General features: G+C 39.7%; 1 protein-coding gene across 2 annotated transcripts in view; it reads right to left on the reverse strand.

Moving 5' to 3' along the window:
- TRIO (trio Rho guanine nucleotide exchange factor) overlaps positions 1-23,038 on the reverse strand; it is a 245,029-nt gene that overhangs the window by 176,608 nt on the left and 45,383 nt on the right. For both annotated transcript variants that reach the window (XM_059854645.1, XM_059854652.1), the window contains exon 2: positions 283-357. In XM_059854645.1, coding sequence (XP_059710628.1) covers positions 283-357 — 75 coding nt within the window. The remainder of the gene's footprint in view (positions 1-282; positions 358-23,038) is intronic.

The raw sequence follows: 23,038 nt of genomic DNA on the forward strand, positions 1-23,038 counted from the left end.
TAAGAGGAATGCAGGACTTAACATGACCTAGACAAAAACTAGCAATGTTCCACATTCAAGAAAACAAATACCTCCTTTATTATGCCTTTCAAAATGCTTATGTTATGCTTAAGATATCCAACAGGAATCAGTGCTGCCATAGAATTCCATGAATTTTGTAATGATATTTAACCTATTTAAAATACCATTTTACATGCTACTAACAGCACAGTTGGGCATTCTACAATGCCCAAATAAAGTAACTGTAGAAAATAAGAAATAACTGTAAGAAAATAACTGTACCTGAAAGGTATGCAACTTTTTCTTTTAAAATTGGCAATACTTCCATAGCCTTCATTTCATCATTTTTGCGAAACCCTGAAAAAAGAAGAGAAGATGATTAGTCAAAAATTCAGACAAGCCCAACTTCTACATTTAATGAACGCACTGAAAAACATTTACCTTTCAAATACATTCTGAATGTTAAAATTACAGGAATTAAGATAACCTTAAAATAAAAGTCTGTCAAAAAATAAACTAAACTTTAAAGATATATTAATGGACAAATCATCACTTTGACCAGTCTAACACAAATAGCATGGTCTGTTAGCAAGCCTCAGTAGAAAAAAAGATTCCAGAATTACCCTTTTTCATCAGTTAATAAAAACTCATATGGATCCTGTGGCTTTTATACATTCCAAATCTCTTTTTATTTTTTTTTTCCCCCAGGAGGGATGAAGAATATTGAGCTATAAGAAGTAGGTACGCTTAGAACAGTTACTTTTAAAAAAAACCAAATCCCAAACCAAAAACCCCACCCAAAATCCCACAACAACAAAGACAAACAAACAAAAACACCCAAACAAAAAACCCCATCAAAAAACCCCAACCCACCCAAAAAACACAAAAAGACCCATCAAAAATCCCCAACACTATTTACATGCAATGTTTCTTAAATCACTTCTGCAAGTAGATTTTTTTTTTCTGCTGCCTGACAGGAGCAGCATTTTGCAACTGGGAGGACATTTTATCATACTAATTCTGTGCACACATAGAGTATGATACAGTGCCCAAGGTGAGTGATTACAGTCAATGTTGCAAAGCAGCACATCACCAGCTTGTCCCTCCCTCTCTGCTTCCTATTTCTACTACTCTAACTCTGTGGCCAAATTCTGCAGTTCTTCCTTCTTTGACAAGGAAGACTTAGGAAGCATTTTTTTCCATTATATTTCACCTGTACAATACAGAATTGGTCATATTTAGGCTGATTTTCTTCATCTTACAAGAAGAACTGGGTGACACATCTTCCACTAACTTATCTGTACAACCCTTCCTGGTCGGTTTGGATTCATCAGTTATTTAAAATAATTCCATATCTGAAGAAAGTACCTCTGCTGGGGTAAGTGGGAAGCTCATTGCTTCTCTATAACTACTGAAGCACAAAAGTGCTGTTATGACTCTTCCTCCTCAAAAATATCCAAATGCTTCATACCCTTTGGTCTCAGGTTCTGAGAAAAATGAGCTTCAATGCAAAAAATATGCATTTCTAAACTAAAACTTGAAGGTATCAAACTAGTGTCATCAAGTAATATAAAACCTATACTTCAGGGCATCACATATGTAAATTACATAGAGGTTTTCTACTCCAGAGAGCAGTACTGAGACTTCTGTGCCACTAGCAGTGGCAATAGTATCTAGTTGTAATAGTATCTAGTTGTGGGCACTACCCTTCAAACAGACCCAGGGTGCACCAAGCACAACACCCAAGGGACAAAGATGGCCAGGTGTTTCCATGTCATCATCTATGCATCTGTTTTGCGTGAAGAACTGCAGGAAGATGTGGTGGCAGCCCTCAGAACACATAAAACCTACTTGAGACAAAAGCCTACAGAATTTAAAAGCTTTGAATTACAGCAAGAGGTTTACTAGTTGGGAAGAAATTTTGTAAAAGGAAAGGGCTGTGAACAGCTCATGGGATTGCCTGTGGAAGACTATGGCCTATCCATGACTGGGGATTTTTAAAACATGTGTTCAGACAAATGTCTGTCAGCAACATGTTCCTTAAGTTCACCATAACTCAAGTGTTCAACCAGGGCATTGTCTCAGCACTCACAGAATGCAAACAAAAGAAAACAAATCAACTTCCAGCCAGATGGAAGTTCCCTGGCTAGTTCTTTGTTTTTTCCATGGACACCACAGACCAAAAACAATCCCAAAATTCAGTACACATTCTCAGAAAGGCTAGACCAGGAAAACTGGTTCCTTGGGTAACCACGTAGCACAGAGGGTTTCTACACGATGGACAGTATTTTGCAATTACACAGCAACTCCAGACTGGCAAAGCAGTGCAGGGTTTACTTTCATGTTTGCACCTAAGCTCTCAAGATTCTAAGACACAGCAAAAAGAACCTCATGCATTATTATTCCGCCAGAGAACTCTGCTATGGTTATCAGCCTTTGACTGAAACTGCCTACAGTTTTGTTCCTACTACATTTCTGTTTGTTATGGACGAAAATTCTAAACAGCTTTAAGAAAAAGCCTGGGCTTAAATAAATCACCTAAAAAGACAGCAAATACCCTTTTCCACCTTGAAATATTTGGGCTTCAGTTGACTGCTAAGGCATACAGGCACACTTCCAGAGTTAATTTTTCTTTTTATGTGCTTTGAGCTACCCACCATAAGCTTAATGCCAATTTAGCATGCTCAGCTTTCATATCAACCATGGCAATTCTTTTTCTTTACAGTAAATTCGGAGGTAGAAAACACTTTCTCCTCACCTAAAAAGCATGCAGAAACTAGTGCCGTACTTTGCTGTCTCTCTTAGCTCAAAATTACCCAAGACACCGATGTTACCGCAATTGCTTGCTCAGATTTCTAAGCCCTTAAACTACTTCACCTCGGATGATGATGCGCGGTAGCTGCACGTTTTACTTTGCCTGTGGCATGTAAGAAGCGAGAAACATTTAGCTAACATTTCTCTGACTATTAAGGGGCCGCTCAAGGTAAACACCCTAGCAAATACGTTAGTGCTTGGCTCATGTTCTGCATCTGCATATCCTTAAGGCTGACTGCCTTGGATTATGATATTCCTGCTGCTCTAAACAGTCTATTTTTATGCCAGTTCTGCAGTGTTAAAGCTTAACTGAAAAGACTGTAGGGATTACAACAGATAAAAGAATGCTGGGGAGCAAAGAGGGTGAATACGGCAGGAAAGTATCGTTTTTATCTCCAACGAAGCAAAAAAAAACCAAAACCCATCAATATAACCAGCTCTTAAGGGCTTGGGGTGGGACCTCCCTCCCCGTTTTCAAAGCCTCTTCCCCACAAAACATCCATGGATGTGAGGATTTGAGGATTTAATTAAAAAAAAATTAGAAGGCATTTACCACACTCAAATGAAATGCCATAAATATCTGCACCAATCTCTCCCTCCACAACTCAGCATCCTCCGCGCCAGCCGGCTGCATCACATGTTCCTGGGGGTGATGTCATCCCTGCCGGGCCGGCCGGCTGCAGCTCCCGCCGCAGCGGTGCCGCCGCAGTGCCCGCAGCTCTCGCCCCGCGCAGCCACGGGCGGGCACCGCGGCCGTGGCCATCCCCGAGACCCCCACAGCACGGCCATCCCCGAGACCCCCACAGCACGGCCATCCCCGACCCCCGGCACGGCCATCCCCGACACCCCCACAGCACGGCCATCCCCGACACCCCCACAGCACGGCCATCCCCGACACCCCCCCAGCACGGCCATCCCCGACCCCCGGCACGGCCATCCCCGAGACCCCCCCAGCACGGCCATCCCGACACCCCCACAGCACGGCAGGCACGGCGCAGCTCGGCAAGCACGGGATTCCAGCGGGTATCGCTCCCACGGCACACGCTTCTCCTTTGGAAGAACAATACGCACCTATGGCACGTTATTTATGCTCTTCCGCCCAAAGTAAGGCACTCTGATTTTAAAAGTGTTGTTTTCATTATTAAGTCCTACATCCTTTAAAGACCGTTTCAGTTTTAAACTGGAAAACCGTCCTTCATATTTTCAATACCTATTAAAGGAATACTCATTTTACAGTTTTGCATTTTTAATAGGTAGTAGATGCCCTTCTGTTGTAACATACACCCTACACGTGTTTTGCCTAACTACCAGCAAAGAGGGAAGAAGCTCAAATTATGCTAATTAATAATTAACTTCTGTATATTCAGAAGAATAAGTAACACATGATTATGCAGTCCATTTCAATATAGGAAGTTCCCTCCAGTCCTCATGAAGAATTACACAATTACACAATCCCTTGAGTTATCATATACAGTTTCCTACTAAACAGAACCTTATGAAAAAATAGCTATTTAAATGCTGTATCAGACAACTAAAGATCTTGACAGCATGGAATCAAGAAACAGTCACCTAAACATTTTATACATTGAAAAATTAAGACGTCTATCCCACAAACACATCATTTTCCCTTTGCCCCCACAACTTCAGAGCCTGAAGACAACATCAATTGGCTAATTCAGCAGACTTGTCTATATTAACCCTTTTTCTCATGCTGTATGAAGCTAAGATATTTTGCTGCAATATATAATTTTATTCAAGTTAAAAGATCCATGAAAAGACAACATTTTGGGATAGAGATATCACCCTACGAGGTTTCAGAGAGCCCCTTATTTGAACGGCCAGGACAGCCCTTTCTCATTTGGACTGCAAGTGTTCCCAAATCCCTTGGTGACAGCCTGGCTGCAGAGCTGCCTGCCCATCTGTCCTGGAGGACAGAGAGCAATCCTGTGATACATGGCCCCCTTTTGCCTAGAAATCACAGCATTCCGGGAACCCAGCTGCTCCCCAGATACCCAGCTTGCTGAAACTTCCCAGAGGCATTGAAATAGATCAAGTCACCTTTAGAGGGGTAACAGGAAGTAGGTACTCAGTGTGGCAATTCACACCACCCAGACAAATGCAGGATTAGCCCAATGCCGAGGCTGAAGGAAACGAGGGAACTGTGCTAATCATCTCGCACTGCAAAGGTCAGTAACTAGTCAGCCACACAATTCAGGGGAGCAGATAAATTACCTTACACGCATCTTTTAAGGTAACAACTTGATTACAGAACTGTGATACAAACCAACGTTGAAAACAGCTTCCCCAAGAAGCACTGCTCTCCCAACTTCCCCAAGAAGCGTTTTACTTCAGAGGTAGCTTCAGTGATGTGCATCGTTCAGTTACGGCAACAAACATAAAATACGGGAACAGAAATTAGGACAACAAAAAGACTCAGAAATTGAGGCTAAGAGCAGCATCTCGTAGCCAAAATGTTGACCAAGCACTCATCCATTGCTGTCATACACAACTGATTTGAAATTTTTCTGAAACGTGTCTGAAGAAAAACAGAAATGACAAAAGGGAATGCTCTTATCCTAAAAATTCACATCCCTAATAACACAACTGCTTTTCATATTGTAAATAAAAACAATACCTTTGAACAGGCACAAACAAAAAAAGCCAGACTCAACCCAGGTTACTTTGATGCTTTAGGCTCTCTCTGGACTTCAAAATGACTCCCTGTTGTGTCATCAGCAGAAAGCAAGTGCCTCATCTGCCAGGCTGCTAACTCTAGCACCAGACTTCAATCCCCACCTCCTCTTTGACAGAAATCCCATGCTGAATCGAAGAAACATCTTTCAGTGAGTTATTTTCCAACAGAGTACTCTATTCACTTCAATGGACATAATCCAATAGACTTTTGCGCAAAAATCCACATGCTATGCTAAGATCTACAGGAAGGAAAAAACAAAAACCCGCATAGAAATTGCACTCAGAATTGCTAATTACCTATTACTAGGAAACAACTGGACTGATCTAGGTTAGTCTTAAGTGAAAAGAACTATCTGCTAAAAGTCAAGAGACAGAACAACTTCCATGTGTGGGAAGCACACAGTTTCCCAACCAAAGCACCAATGTCCTTCACTCAGGCAAGGCAGTCATAACTGCAAACCATTCTCCACAACTCCTTGTATCCACTGGTTAGTCCCTTGGTGTTAAGCCTTATCTTGGAACAGAAAACCTCTAAACTGTACCTAATCAACATTTAAGCAAATAGAATCCAAGATGCTGATGTCTTCAGCATTTTTTCTATTTCACAGCATGTATCAATGACATGACACTGAATACTGAGCTATTCTCCCTTTACATGTACAACTATCCTAACTACATTTCAAGACAAATTGCTTCTTAGTTAATCAAGCAAGAAGAGGAGGGGAAAAAAAGAGGCATAGAGAAGCTCAAATGTAATTATATTAGTGCATTACAGACTGATTAGGGTTTCATTATTTGCCCTTATTCATTCCCCATATCACAAGATGATGACATCCAGAAGATTTTAAAGATGATGTTAAATCCCAGAATCCTACAGATTTATTCGACTTTGTTTACTTTGTTTATCAGTTAATTGTGTGTGATAAACCTCAGCTGCAAATAACTTACACACTATGTCCCACATTTTTCAAGTGTCCAGAAAGAAAGCACAAAGCAGGTTCCTATTCTCCATTTTAATATGGAGAGGCTTTAAAAATCAATAAGTGAGTAGATTTCTAAATAAGGGATAAATCAGTGAGAAATAATTTTAAACAAGATATGAAGAGATTCACAAGCAGCCATTGTGAAAACTTTTATATTCTTATTCTGAAGTTACCACAGAGAAACCAGTATAATTAAGTCAGCAGAACTATTAGATTCTTTTTTTTTTCAATCACATTCAGAAAAAATGATTGCTGAACTCCCTACGTCTTTGGATTTATAAATGCAATCAGACTACTAAGACAAAGGTGATAAAGAAAACTGAACTTTCATAAGCAGCAAATGGCAAAAACCCATCAGTGAGAATATACCCCAAAGGGGTGGCAAAGGCAAGCAAAAGGTAACTAAAGTTACTGCATGTATGCGATTACTGATAGCTTTCCTTGATTTTAACTCAAGTATTTGAAGTGCCAATTTCAGTTTTATGGTAGGCTTAACTTCTGGATGCAAGCAAAGGATTCATAGAAAATCAGAGCTGTCAATTCACCAACTGCACTGTTACCATTTCCCATTATAGACATTGCCTACATTCAGTGCTGCTCAGAAAATCTCACACCATCTTTCACATTGCAACAAAGCAAGAGAATTCAGGAAAATCACCGCAAATCCTGCAATTCTCCTATCTTTTCTCAAGCTCCATGAGTCTGCAGATGACCAGTTTCAAAATCATCTCAGGAACACTATCTTTTAGGTACACCTGTTATGGCATCTTTAAGACTGCAGATCTTTCTTCCTAGAGCTAACAAGGAACTATCAGCAGGTTTTTTCACAGCATACAGATCACTGGGCAACATTAGTAACCTTGTCATTCATCATTTATTCATTCATTTTTCTCAGTCCAGATTCTAAAATCACTGAGGGACATCAACAAGGATACAGTTTAGGAGCATACCATCGAAGCGGCATGATTTCAGAGTTGTGCCAGCAGCCTTAGTCATGAGCTTACACAAAGTATTCAATGTAATCATTTAATGTTAAGATCCTAGTACTGAATTCAACTCCAGGAGTACACCTTTGACTCCCTCCAGTTCTGATAAGGCTCAAGACCCACCCATCAAAAAAACCTTCGAACTCTGACTTGAATCACAACAGCTAACAGAAATGTCCCTCCTGTTCCCATTTTGGTTTGCATTCTACGCACTCTCTATACAAGCTGTGGGGAACTGCACCACATCCGTACCGAGCCGGTATGCAGTGGCAACCAGGACCTCATAGAAGCAGACAGCTGAGAAATTGCCTTGAAATAAGAAAATGAGATTCATTAGAAAGTTACTAGCTCTAAGTCACTTTCAGGTTTTGGCATATTTGCTAAGTGTTAAGAGGTTCTCTCTTACCATTTTCAACAGCTCTCTGCTTTGTCCTGACAGCAGGACACACCTCCCATCTCCGCAAATTATGGGAGAAGCACAATGTCATGTAGAGAGATGTGGGCCAAGAGAAGACTGCTAGTATAGTTGACAGCAAATACTCAGACAAGATCAGCTTCACAGACTGAATAACCTTGCTTTCTTGGAAGCTGGCATACTCAGCTATTCCTCAGTTAGGAGCACATTACCAGGAAATTAGCCACCTCAGGTGTATGCTGCAAAACCTGTTGAAGAGCTGTCTTAAGAATCTTAGTTAAGGAAAATTCCAAATGCTAAATCATTGCTAAAAATCTGTGATTTCCTTTTAAGTGTGTAATAAGAAGCTTAAAGTTATCCATGTAGCAAGGTCCTTTCCAACCTGAATTACCCTTTGATCCAATGAAATGTGCAAGACAGAAGTACAAGCGTCCATTTTACAACTGCGACTTAAGATGAGACAATCAAAATCTGACCAGTTTTCCCCTTTTAAATGACAAGAGCTGTGTTCCTAAATTTTTCTGTCCCTTAGCCATGTTCAATTTGTTCTTGCTTGCTGCCCTGCCAACATTGTTGGAAGTTCATTTGTTTTGGTGGGAACTGCTCATCCATCTCTAAGTGCTGTGATACTTCAATTCACTGCCCTGCTGAGGTAGCAAACCTTTTTGTCAGGGTGTCCGTCAGTAGCACACAGCTCTCACTGCAGTCAGACACTTACCCTGTTCACTGTTGCTACAGACACTCATGGCTTAGGGGTCTACACTCTCAGGGCTATCAGGAAAGTACCCAGCCTCCTATAAAAAACTGGTTTAACACACAGTTGTTTAAACAACAAGATCTGTAAGCAATCTTACTTATTTTGCTGTTCAAAATACAGATCAAGTGGAAGGCAGTAGCTTCTAAATTCTGTGCAGCAACAGCTGGAACGTAACATTTTAGATCATGTCCTTTGGCTCTTGTTCCAAACCACCATCTGGAGAAATCTCTTTCCACAGTGAAATTGATGAAGACTACAGCAAGGGCAGTAAAAATAAGCAACTTAAAACAGCTTGAAAATCATCCTGCATTGTTTCATCCTGAGCAACAATAGGAAGAACTATTTCCATCAGCCCTGAAATCAATCAAAATACTCAAAAACAGATTGCATATTTTTCAGTAAAAATACCTTTTTATACCATAAAGTACTACTTTTGGGCTTTCTATCATTCACAGATCCCAAGAATAGGCATTTAATGGTTATGGTATTTTTCCTGTTCTCCACTCTTTTTTCTTTTTAAATAAGCGCACACTTTTACAACATTTTCATCACATTATGGAAATATATATGCAAAAATTGTACTCAGTTAAATTCACATTTTGAGACATTAGTACTTAAATGACCTTTTTTTTGTTGAATATTCCTCCTCTCTCCCTTTCTTTCTCTGCAGGATATTTCATATTCCTTCTGTAGAAAAACTAGCCATTTGCAACAAGATGTATGCCAAATCACCTGATTTGTGCAGAGCTTTCACTCCTTCAAATTCCCATTTTATTAGTTTGCAGCTGTAAGTAGCTTGAGCTCCAAATGCCTTGAGACACAGGAAATGTAGGATGAATCCCAGCTTCTCTAACACATTACAGTGCACATACATGAGACCTATGTGAGTAAGAAGGAGGAGATGCTTTTCTTCATCCTGCATTGCAAAAACAGTCAAGTTCCTATTCAGCCAAACGACAGAGAAAAAGCATTGTCCCCAGCTTGTTTTACACCACCCTTAAACTTCAGATGTGTGGCTGTTAGAAGCATTTAGAAAGGGGCAAATAAACTTTTACATCAGAGCATCACTCTATTCTATCTCTTCACTGAGCTGATTTTACTTAAAACACTGATTAACATATGCTACTCGTTAGAAGGAACCAATTTGTAAAAAGAGAGAGTAGCAATGAGGAGGTCCGCAGGGGAATTAAAGCTTGGGTATTTCACTTTCAGTACGTGAGCGGTTGCTAACAGCAACCTGTCTCCCTCCCTCCCTGCCTTTAAGGGAGAGCAAGATTAGCACGGAACGCCAAGAGGGATGTCCAACACGCGTCTCGTTTGCTCAAGGATTACGTTAGAAATTCTAGCCTGAATTGCTCTGAGCAGGTGTGTGTTCTCACCACACATGCCGCGGTAATTAATAACAATATTAATAATAATTTTAAAAAAATAAGGCGTTTAAGACAATAGAAGGCAGAGAAGGCGAGGGAGCGATGGCCGCCCCGGGAGGCGCGGGAGGGACAGGGGGCAGCGGCGAGGGCGGGCGGCAGCGCGGCTCCCCTGCCCGCCGCACCGCAGCCGGCACCGCGCAGCGCATTACAGCACGCATTACATCACCGCCTTTGTGCAGGGCTGAGCCACCGCGCGGCTCGGGGGAGCGCTGCCAGAGCTGCATCCCCGCATCCATCCCCCAAACCGCACGGAGGCAGAAAAAGAAGCGATTTGGAGTCACGTCAACCTTCCTCTCCCCGCACTGCCGAAAATCCTCCCCTTCTGATCCTTTTGAGAAATTTCATTAGAACGAAAAAGACCCTTAGCACGTTTAGCTTTATGAACGGATTTCAGACAAGAATAAACAGAAAGGATTTTGCAGATTGTCACGACTAAGAAAGGGAGATTTCATTCTTCTTTTATCAAATTTGTTCTAGCAGATTATCTCCTTCAGATGACAAAGGCAAGCAGCCTGAATCTCATTAGAGCTACATTTAACACAGCTAATGAAGTACACAATTTTAACCTAAATCAAGGCTGGGTTTTCTTCGTGAACTCAAACTTACTCAGCGCCTACGTTACTGCAATGAGAAGAGATTAACATCTTGCCTTCACTTTCTTCCATTTCTGCAAACAGCTACATGTTACTATAAATGCAGCATGTGCACTTTCACGACACTGGTCAGAAGCACAGTCCCAAACTCAGCACCTAAATCCAACATTTCTCAGCTCACCTATCCTCAAGTCATGAGTAAATAAGCTTCAATCTCATTTTTATTAAGGATATGTTGTAGCATATGCAATACCAAGACGACAAGACAAAGCAAGCAGCTGTCAGTGTTACTTAGGACAGAAATCTGCACATATAATGCTCCAAAGACATTCAGATAACTGTTTCTACAGCTTTAATATTCACATGCATCCTGCAACAATTGGAATCTATTACAGTAATGTTTCTTACAATCAATTACATTAATATTTCTGAGGGAACAACAGTTATTTGAAAGTAGGGGCACTGCATTGTACACCCAAGTGCACTAATAAATTCTCCTGCAACTTAAAAAAAGATCATGTATGAAATATTGCTCAATTTATAGAACAAACTAGTAAAAAGCTATTTAAACTTGACTGCAATTTACTACTTCCTGCTACTTGCCAGCACAACAAATGCAGCCTAATAGTTGTGAGCATTCACTACTGCATGCTCAAATTTTTAACACCGTAACTATGGACGCTGATCTGGTTGCTCCCATTGAAGTAACAAATATAGCTTCTTTTCTGCTAGCACAGACAACAAGTATTCACCCATCAGCTTTACCCTTCAGTCTTCTAGAGCACGGATAATACAAAGATGCTAAATGCCCAAACTATCCAGCCATTCACCTCCATAACTCTACCTGCTAAGTATCAACACTAGCAAATGTTTTCTGTATTATTTTATTTCAATAGAGGGCATTCCTCACAGGGGCATGTTCAAGCTCCTCTGATCCATGCCTTTAAAGAACATGCTGAGACTTACCAGGCATTATACAGTATCCTACAGACACCATGTGATATCATCTGCAAATCAGGATAATGACAATGATTCAACCACTGGAAGTTACAGTATTTTAATTAAGTTCACAAAACTGGCCTAATTTAAGCTCAATTAAAATGGGTTTGTTGGTCTTCTACTACACTGACTCACTCTACAAAAAATTCTAAATGCATATGATTTCCTGGAAAAGCTATTTGAGACAACAAAAGGAGCTAACATTTTAATTGCATGAAAAAGCGGCAAAGTACTTTGGCATGTGTATGAATCCATTACTTCAGAAGTCTACAATGTATTTTAAAAGCGCTAGGTAAGATTTTAACAATGCCTCTGCCTTCATGTCTTCAGTTCCTGACATCATTATAGATTCACAAAGTTGTCCCTGAAGATTTTAAACTCTAAAACCAATTAGCAGTCCATAGGTGTACTTCTAGGTGACCTAGCAAGCTTAATTAGAAATATTAACTTCTGTAGAGTAGAACAGTAACAAAAGGGGAATTAGCTGAATTTCTCTAAAGCTGTTTTCATCTTTATTATTTACACACCCAACCCTTCTCATCCTATTAAAACACAAGTTTATGGCATCAGTACAGCAACAGTTACTATACTGTAGTTTGGCTTTTTTTTTTTTTTTTGGCACATTATTAAACAAGAAGCCATCTTGACTAAAGTGCTTTTGGGACAGAGCCACTTTTGTTGTACACAAGTCATTCTTACTTGCTTTTGAGCTCCAATACCCTGACATGCAATTCAAATTGCCAACTCTCATATCTACTATTATTTAAAAGAAAAATCCTGTTATATTAACTCTTGTCAGAGGTTTATTGAGTCTTTTTTGCTTGGCAGCTATTGTAAGCTTGAATAGGAAGTAGTATCACATCATTTTTCAGCACAAGCCATTTTGGTATAGATGGATAATGAATATATTCGGGACTCAACACAGGGGGAAGTGTACTGAGTCTGACGGTATGTACCAGAGCACAGTTAGACTGCAAGACCTGGACTGCAACTTCTCCATGACAGACCCCCCCAAAGGTTTTCATAGCTGATACATCTAAGAGCCTCCTTTTTATGCTTCCCTAACTCAGCACAAGAGTATACGACTAGCATCACATAAGACATTTGAGATTCAGAAACATTCTTCCCAAGTCCTTTCTACATGCAGCTCTCCTGATATACTTTATCCCCACTACCACTGCATCAACCTTGCTCAGGCTGACAACAGGTCAGTTCATTGGCAGTACCTGACTATTACGGTAATAAAAGCAGAAGGAGCATTTTATCTACTATCCACTTCCATGTGTCAGGAGGACTAGTCCAGAAGTTACTGAACAGAACCTGAAGTATATGTACAGCAGTACGAGATGTCTGGAGACCCTCTCCTCCAGCAGATGCTCTGATTCAGTGCATTTCCATTCTCACAAGAAACAGAAACAAGACTTAGTCCATTACAACACACAATTTATCCCAATTTAGCTCCAATCAGTACATTTCCAGTGTCAACTGAGTTCTGAATTCAGTAACTGAGCATCAAGCACAAACTCTGTGGCTTCTAACCCTTGAAAGAAGGAGCAGCACGCAAGCTAGCAGGATATGTTAGTCAGAACACTAATACTATCAGCAGCAACAAAAATGCCCTGGTTTCAAAGCAGACATAAAGTGGTACTGTCATCTCAACATCTGTGGAAAGCAATGAAGAAGTACTTGAGACTTGTAAGAAGCAAAACTCTGAACTACTCTGGACTTACTCTGCCACTCATGCTTGAAATAATGACATGCATGATAACAATAAGAACCTAAGTTACAGCACCACAATCCAGCATCTCTGCTTGCCTTCTTGAGAGATTTGTTTTGTAAACGAAGTTCACTTACGATTCAAAAATCAACAAAGCTGAAGTTATTATTTGGATTTATGAGAAAATACCTTGAATGAGTCCAAAAGAGTTCTGAAATGGGGCCAGTAACAGAAGCTTAAGTTGCCTATCAAATGTGAGGGTTGCTGGCAGATGTGAGATAATCCCATCCTTACAGAAGGCCTGCTTTTGACCTCTTAGGGTAATTGACTGCCATTAAAATCACTTTTCAAATGTCTGTTCTTACATCCATATTTTTTTGAAGTGTCATCTGTCAGGCTTTTGGCTCAATGACTTTCTATGGATATAAGCTCCCTGACCTTATCAGATTTTTTTTACCTTTCCAATTTAGATCATACTATTCCACATTAAAAGGCAATGATATTTAAAAATTTGATTTCTCATAAAGGCTTCCAATTAAATGTGACAGTCAAGTTTATTGTGGTTTCCTGGTTTTTGTTGCTCTTGAACTGTTTGAAATGGCTTATGATTCTGAACAATAGCCCTTTATCTCCACTGAATATTTGCTTTGCTATATCCAAATAACTGAATCACTCTTTGATTAGAGTTATAGCAAGAAAAAATTACTACAGAGCCTCTAGATAGGAAGTAAAACTTTCTAGTCTGCTTCAATATCACCAGTTCCAGCCCAGTGTTGTTCCTGGTAGTTTATCAGCACCTGCCAATAGATTACAACTGAATTGAAGGCTTCATTATACCAGACACTGTAACTTCTTCTATCAAACATATTAATGCAATATGATACAGATAGGGCAGGCAGGAAGCAAATATTGGCAGCTAGTGGACAAAGATTTATAGGAAAGTTACTAGTAGTTTTCTAAAAAGGAGGTAATTAATTATTAGCATTAAGATGTAACCATTAAAAGCTAATGTTGAAGTCCACTATGAAACTAAAATATTATCATTTTTCTGGTACGAACATCTGTGCAAGCAGTCATAGATAGCTCATGAAATGGTTATGGGGGCAAATGTGTGCACACCAAAAGCCAAGGAATGGGCTGCATCAGGTTCCATGCACTGCACTGTCACAAGCATAATACAGCAAACATTCCCTTGTGGTGGCAGTGCCAGCTTAAGCAAGAGTTTTACAGCAATTACCAAAAGCAGGTTGGGGAGTCTTAGCTTGATTGATCAGTACCATGACAGCAGTCTACTATTACCATGTTAAGTCAGATATCTGTAACTCACTTTACATATTACATTGTTTAAAAAAATGTAGGCTGAATTACTCATCTTTGTCTTCCTTAAGGGACAGACTGACAGTTACTGGTCAACATCAGGGCACTCCATCTGCATGGATATGTGCACCTCCAGCAGGAAGGCACAGGGATATCAACAAAGTGACTGACTGTAATTAACACATATGCCTGTAATAGATTACACAGCAAAAGATACATATAATATGGACTTTCTTTTTAAAGTCCCTTATGCTTAAACTGACAAGCAAAAAAACAAGAGAAAATATGGTATATTTATTCAACACATGCCTGGTATCTCTGCACCCAGATAAAGCACAGTAGGACAGCAGTGTACTAGTGAAGAGCTGGTTCTAGTAACTGACCATTGAGCTAATCCCCTTCTGAAATTCCAGCCCATCAAGCACACAGGAAATTACTTACATAAACCAACTGCACCCATATATTTCTGTTCAGGGGTACCACACATAAGCAGTTCAACTGAGTTTGGACTTTAACACACTGTAGCATGCCCAGTATGTTACCTGTAAAGTTAACTGTGTGTCATGCCAGCTAGAGTCTTCAGCTGGGAAAGATCTTCAGTGGCTCTCTTTGTTTCCAAGAAGATATGCTTATTTCTTTTCAAGGGAAGCATCATGGAAACCCTGCATTACAATAATATTAACCTATAGCAGACAGGAGCACTTGTCGGAAAGCCACAGATCAAATTACCAAGGCCAGAATTACTGCACAACGCCAGTCAGCTACAATGCCATCCTCTGAATTCTTCACTCTCTAGAATAGCAGCTTTAGAGCAAGAAAACAACTGGCTCAAAGATCATCTTTAAACAAATAGTTGTCAGGTGAGCAATGCTATTTTGACACAGGCAGCCATTTGCTTATCTGTGTACATCCTTTATCTCTAGAGTCCTCTTCCTTTACTTGGAAGTGGTATTCACCCTGAACACACCACAGGCATTCCTTCTTCATAATGAGTTCAGTATCTGCATTTATGCTCCCTTCAGTGGATGACTAATATTACAAGCACACGATTTTGATTGACACCTAATACCATAGCTGCCATTATCACTTACATCATACTAAAACATGAAGTGTTACCCACATCTATTTGGAGAGTAAAAGAATACAGAATTGCTTTGACACATTGTCAAGCACTGTCAAGATTCACCCACCATAGCTATGTTTTCTGTTTCTCCATCTTACAAGGTCATTAACTAAGAACTGGAGATGATTTTACCACATTATAGCTACACATTCAATTCCTTTTTGAGTATTATACAATAATATGCTAGTACAACACTAAGTTCAAAAAATACTCAAGTGACTTACCATTCAGAAATATCAGTACACCAGTTTTTTGTTTTGCATCCCATTTATAAGAACACATTGTTCATACCCCCAGAGACTCCGTACTTCTGCGGCCAACAGAACGGATAAGCTAAACAGTGCTTGGGAACAGCAGCAATTTAAACCCTTATGCCTTTCAGGAAAATTGAATCCCTATTTCAAAACACGTAGATTTGAGTTCAAGATCCCAGTAAATTTGATGCAGTTTCCATAAATGCTAGGTTTCTATCTTCTATTTCCAAGTCAAAACATTTTTCCATCTTGTTTGAGCAGTCAGATGAAAAAAGGTACAGTACATGTTCCAAATCCAAGTCATCTTTGTCAATGAGTATCTTCTGCCTGTACCCTTTGCTTGACTGTCAGTTTGCTTAACAGTTGCTCTGCCTGGATTTGCTACCAAATAGGCTTTGACAATGATTGCTATTTAATCCTATGTAATACCCAGATGCAACTGTTCCCAGATCAGAGGACAGTTTAAAAACACAGTCTCCTTCCTGGCTACATACAAGCCTGGAGATGTGCTAGAAATCTTGTAACTGTGAAACTCAGTAATAGAAAGGACCACTACTGTAAATAACAGCTGCTAAACTTTTGTGTATTTATCTGTGGCAAGAAAAATATTATTATTATTATTATTATTATTATTATTATTATTATTATTATTATTGCTGCTATACATTTCCTTACTCCTTTTCTAAAATTTCAGTTTAATAAATTGAACTTTCTAATGCTTTTCTTTAGGCAATGATCCTCCAATAAAACTGAATACCAGAGTTCACCACCTGAGTGTCTGGACTTAAGCCACCCACCACTAACAGCAAAACATGCCATGTAATTCAAACTCAACAGTCAACCCACTCATCTTACAGAAGCTTACTATTTCAGTTGCAGAATCTGCACACTAGCCGGATGTCCACTAACAATTCTCAGTTACTGCTGCCACCTTTACAGCTGTCAATTTCAAGGATCTGAAAGTTTTTTATATTTGGATCAATTGTAAAATTATTCTTATGGTTTGTTTTTATGCATTATATGATCTAGATTTGTTACTCCAAATACCTCACTGTACACAAGAACTTGCTAGCAAGGAAATCCTGCGTAAGTATATAACTAAATCTAAAATTATTTCCTTAATCATTTCATCTCTGCTTATATTTACTTGAAATAGATTCCTTCAATTACCCCTGAACATTCTTACCACAGTTTCTGAAATGGTTATTCTCCTGAAAAAGATACTGCCATGATCTAAGGTCAACATACTCACTGCCTTAGAAAACGAAAACTGAAGTTAAATATTTTAAGTTTATCCTGTTCTCTAAAACACAAAAAATTCCTTTCCAAAGCAAAACTAAAAAACGCCTACCAATACCCCAGTATTCGGTCTAGTTACTACTCTAAGTTATAAAACAATAACCTGCACAATTATTAACTGGCTGATAAATTCATCATTTCAACCTAAGATATAATTAAGACTTAGATAACACTCTCCATTAACAATTTAATTAAGAAGAAACTAAGTATTAGTAGGGTGAGTAACAACTCGTGCCTACAGCACCAGATGATAAAATGTAAGATAAAGTACAGTGAAGAACAAAATATTCTGTCTGACTTCACCTTAAAGATGTTTTATTCTTTCAACATCTCTAATCAAAATTCAACATACCTGAATAATATAACCTATGGATTTAAATTTCTTAATGCCATCTAGGAGAATGAGGGATTACTGCACTCAGATTAAAAAAACTGGCTCATTTAGGTGGGTTGACAAGGACAAAACACAAAAAACAATGTAAAAATTTCAGTCATTTCCCAAGAGCAACACATGTGCTAGCACAAGAAATCCAGGCCATAACTGAAGCATTTCAAGCAAACTGACTCAATGTCTCTACTCCACTTCTCTAATCCAGGACAGCTCTTGTGAAGTGCCACATCTTATCAGGCTACAGTTTAAGCCCTATTCACAGGCTGCTGTCTTAATGCTTCAGGAAAAGCAGAATTCTGATTTTACCTAAGTTACTCAGTTTACACCACGGAAAAAAGTAGTATGCTGAATTTCTTTAAATTAGGCACTGCCACTTCAGTGCTTAAAGAACTCAAAGACATTTAAGATGATGACCTCAAATTAAGACAGTCCTTTCTCACACACTGTTCTGTGGAATACTACTGCTGTACTGTACAGAAGTATTTTGGCAGACAAATACTCCAGCCTCCTGTCAGCACCGGTCTTCTGCAGACTTGTTTAACAACTTATACAGCAAAATTAAGAACAAGCCAGATAATTCCTGCATACATTTGCCAATACTTTGCAAACCCTGCCTTTGGTTTCCAGGACTTCCAAACAAAGCAGCATGATTTTGTTAAAACAGTTAACAGCATATTAGCTCATAAAAAAGAAAATTGATCTAGCTAAGAAAAGCCTCTTTTAAGCAAATCAAGACAGAATCTCCTACTGTTTTCCTGTGCTCATCATGTAGCAGAATGCTTTCTGATGCACATATCAGAAAGTGTGTCACTGGCAGTCAGCTACACAAAGGGGAAAGCATTTGATCTGTGTCACAGTCAGCGTGTCAATCCACAGCACTAATACCTTTCCCAACTAACCTAGGACACAGCCTGTCCTACTGAGGGCCACCACAATTCCATGTCAGTCTGCACAAAAAGAAAATTAATAAACCCCTCATTCTTCTTCAGGAAATGAGAATACAAAGGAAACCAACAAGGAATCTCTTTCAGCAGTTTCCAGACAACATGCCTCTAACATGACTCAGGCACTTGAAAGAGTGTTTTACCATGAAACACTGCTCCATACATCAGCAATTACTTCAGTAAGACTATGCCAACTATGCAAGCAATTCAACTTAGAACAGGGTGCCAGGGTTTAATGCTAAACATGAATGCAGCTCACTGTGAGAGGCCAGTAAGTATCTGCGTAGTACTACAGCCGGCCTTGCCAACATCATGTGGGCAAACCTATCAAAGAAACTATTTTCCCCCAAAGAACTGAAAAGAGAGTCTAATACACAGTACCTAACTCCAAGCTAAGCAGGGATCACATAGCAAACTCTTTCATTTGCAATGGCAGGCACATTTGGGCCAGGCCTGTAACTATTCACTTCCACCCAGCAACTGCCTGGCACAGCCTGGGTGCTCACACCGTGGGGACTGGGAGGAAGGAGCCCAGCTGTGTCTGCCTGGAACCCTGAAAGACCACCAGCAGCCACTCACTCACCCCTCAGCACACAGTGACAAGTCCCCAAGGCACAAACCCACATCCCCTTGCAACAACCTGCATACCTAGAGAAAGCAGCAGCACACGTGGTGAAGCTATAAACTGACCACTGGCCTCATTTTCTGTATCCCTTCATAGAGTCTCATCCCCATGCTAGTTTTTTGTTTTTTCTTGAAGCATCACTGCTGTATTAAATCATCAAGTTAGAATTTACTCCATTTTTCCAAATAAAATTTCTAAATCATTCTTTTTAGTTTACATGAGCACATAAGAGAGAACTGGATTTGGGTGTAACAGGTACACTTGATACTAGTCATAGAAACAATTCTCATTCTGCAAATCTTTTTTTTAATACTTAATCTTATTTGAATTCTCAGTACATTCTTGCATAAAAACATTAAATGTCAGTGAATATTCAAATTCCTTCAAATTCACCCTTTAAGTGAAGGGAAGCTCGTGAGTTTAAACAAATAGTCCAAAAATTCTCAGGTAACAAGGGTACCCAGAACATTTTAGGACCCTGAAAGCCAAAGCAGCTCCCACTGCCTCTGCATAACGTGGATCCTGGCTCTAAACACAGAATGGCTCAGACTGGAAGGAACCTTCAGAGGCTCACAGCTCAGTTCCCTGCTCAAAGCAGGATCAGCTCTGAGGTCAGACTAGGTTGCTCAGGGTTTAATGCAGTTGAGTCTTAAAAATCTCCCAGGGCCATATTCCACAGCCTCTCTGGGTGACTTCTTCCAGAGCTCAATTACCCCTGTAGTGAAAACCTGCCATGTTTCAGCTCATGAAGGTTTCTTGTTCCTTCCACCACATGTATAAAGAACCTGATTTCTCAGTTCCCTCTTTCTTGGTTAGAAGGTTATGATTAGGTATCCTTGAAGCTGCTTGGTCTCCAGACTGAACTTCAGTCTTTCCTCACATGGTAACATGTCCAATCCCACAATGTTGGTGGCTCACCAGCTGGATTTAACACACAATTTCAGATAGTGAAAACCATATGAAAACTGAGAGTCTCAATCTACTAGCTAACTTCCAGTGGACACAGCCCAGGACACTGTTACCGCTCCTCACTGCTAGAGCACACTGCTGGCTCATCTTCAGCCTACTGTCCAACAGGACAGACAGCAATTTCTATAGAAAGCTGCTATCAACCACCCAGTCCCCACACTGTAACAATCCACTATTGGTTGATTCCCTCCTCCCTGAATCCTCTTTGTTGGTACAAACACCTGGTAGATCTTGGTGGTGGAAAAGGCGGCTTTGAGGAACTCAACCTCTACATCAGTGGAAACTAAAGCACCCATTCCACTAAGCAGCATTATTTTTTCCTTCTTTACTCTCCTTTTGTTAATGTTGCAGCAACACTACTTGTGACCCTCAGTGTTCACCTCTTACTTCAAGTCTAGCTGGACATTTGCTGTCCTTTGCATTGCTAACTGGCATTTTTTCTGCAGATAAACTCTTAAACTTTCTTGGACATCCCCTAATTCACTGTCTCAAGAGCTTTCCCCTTGAACTGATTGCTCCTCAAGTCTATTTTTCTTTGGACCTGGCCAAAAAAGTACAACATGACCATTTCATTGTCCATGGAGACATTACTTGTTGCTGTTCAGTTTCCACAACCTGTTCCAACAGTCCAAGTCTACAGACCAGCTTTCTACAGTTACCCACCGAGTGCCTAGAAATAAATTTCCTAAACTTATTTCTCATTGTTATATTCTTATTTGCTTACCCTGAAACAAGCTTATGCTTAAAACAGGGAACAATTAGAGGAAATGGTGAATCATCCCAGAAAACCCCATGTATTTATCACACAACCTTCCTGTTAAAAATCCAGGTGATTGCAGCAAGTTGTTAAACAGACATAGATAGATAGATAGACAGACAGACAGGCAATACTGGCAATAGACTGGCATAGTTAAATGCCAACAGTATTACAGGGCTATAAATTGATCTCTGAAAAAAAGTGACAGAGGAAACACAAGCATTGTAAACATATAAAGAAGATCTAAAAATTCTTTTATTGACCATTAAATCATAGAAACGCTTTCAACAAATAAATTTTGAGCTAACCAGTCATCTAGTTCAAAACTGTAAGGTTGTAGTAAAACATTATAAACTACTCTAGGATAACTTACTCCTGTCAATGGAAACCCAACAGTTCAGCCACTTGGATCCACTTCCCTTTAGTATTTTCTGCCAAAGGTTAACAGAGAGAACAGCAGCCCTCTGTAATTTTAAACACTCTAGCCAAGAAAACTGGCCAATCCAGGAGGTGTGTGTATGAAATGTTTGTGCCCTTTCTACATATTTAAGTGTAACAAGCCAAAAATCCAACTGATACAGTCACAGCCTGTTAGGGGAATTGTAGTGAATTTTCAGACAAATAAGGCATACTACTTGGGAGGCTGAGAAATACAATAAGCATAATGGATGGTTAGATGAAAAGTGCTATGCTTGCAAACTACAGCCCACAATAAATCATCTTTCCAGGAACACATCTGTCTTCCCTGACTGGAAGCAAAGTAAAACAACTTCTAAAAGGGATTTTGCCAAATAGGTAAAACTACTTTCTTCTTTAAATAAAGACAACTGAAGTCAGATGTTGAACTCAGCATTTGTTTTGGTTCTGATCACAGTGACTTCTACTACTCCTATATGTTAAAAAGAGCAATTGTAGCCCAAGAAGGATCAGTAGTGATACTGCCATTCCTAATTAATCACATGGCATTAATCAGTGCATGTATCACAGAAAACATAATTTCACTAATGTTTCTACTTATTATAGTATTTTTAGCTATTATGATTGTGATAGGTTTAGCTGCACTTGATTCAAGTGGTTTGACTTGCCAATACAGGAGAGAAACTTCAGTCTTCCAAATACTGCAATTCAGTGTTAGGAAAATCCTTCCGTATTGCAGGTGAGCAAATACCCAAACTAATTTATATCTGGCAGGCTTGATTATCACAGAGAACACATGGAGCAGACTTTAGGTCATGAAACCCTTCAAGACACCACCCATGAAATATTACTTATATCAATTTTTGGAAGTCAGTTAAGCAATACTACTACAGTTCTGTACATTACAAAAATGTAATGCTTCACATTACGTTTTAATGTAATGTTTCCTTTCATTACTCAGCTTTTTTATCCTCTCCAGAGATCATCTTAGCATAAAACTTCCCAGTATAGTTTTTTAAAGGAAGCTTTTTCCTTCAGGGGGCAATCCCTACCATGCAGTAACTGTAGGCTCTGGCCCAAAGCAAAGGAAGGGATCTCATCTCCCTTACTCCAGTAGCTCTTCTTGGAGGGATTTTTACACTGTAAACTGCCAGTTAAACAGAGGTAGTCACCAGTATCTGCATTCTGCTTACCTGATTTGACAAATTGATCCATTTCAAGTCTACAGAAGTGCAATGACAAGCCAACAGATTACACTATCCTCACCTATAATGCTCATGTGATGAGGGACTAAGAAGTTTAGTAGCCTTCCTTGAGAACTGACAGCTAACTACTGGGTCAGCTCTGCACAACAATCCTGCCTGTAAAAAATAGTATCTCTGTTTAATGATTAACTTTCTGGCTAAGCACCTCCAACTTCTGTATACTTGAAACCTCCTATTTCAGCAGAAAAGTTTCCACTATCTAGCTTTCCTCTTCATCCACTTGCAACTAACCTCATTTCATTTCCTTTCCATTAAAATGACAATGATTCACATTAAGAAGGTCAGTCCA

This window comes from Haemorhous mexicanus, chromosome 1 (assembly GCF_027477595.1).
Source record: "Haemorhous mexicanus isolate bHaeMex1 chromosome 1, bHaeMex1.pri, whole genome shotgun sequence".
NCBI lineage: Eukaryota > Metazoa > Chordata > Aves > Passeriformes > Fringillidae > Haemorhous > Haemorhous mexicanus.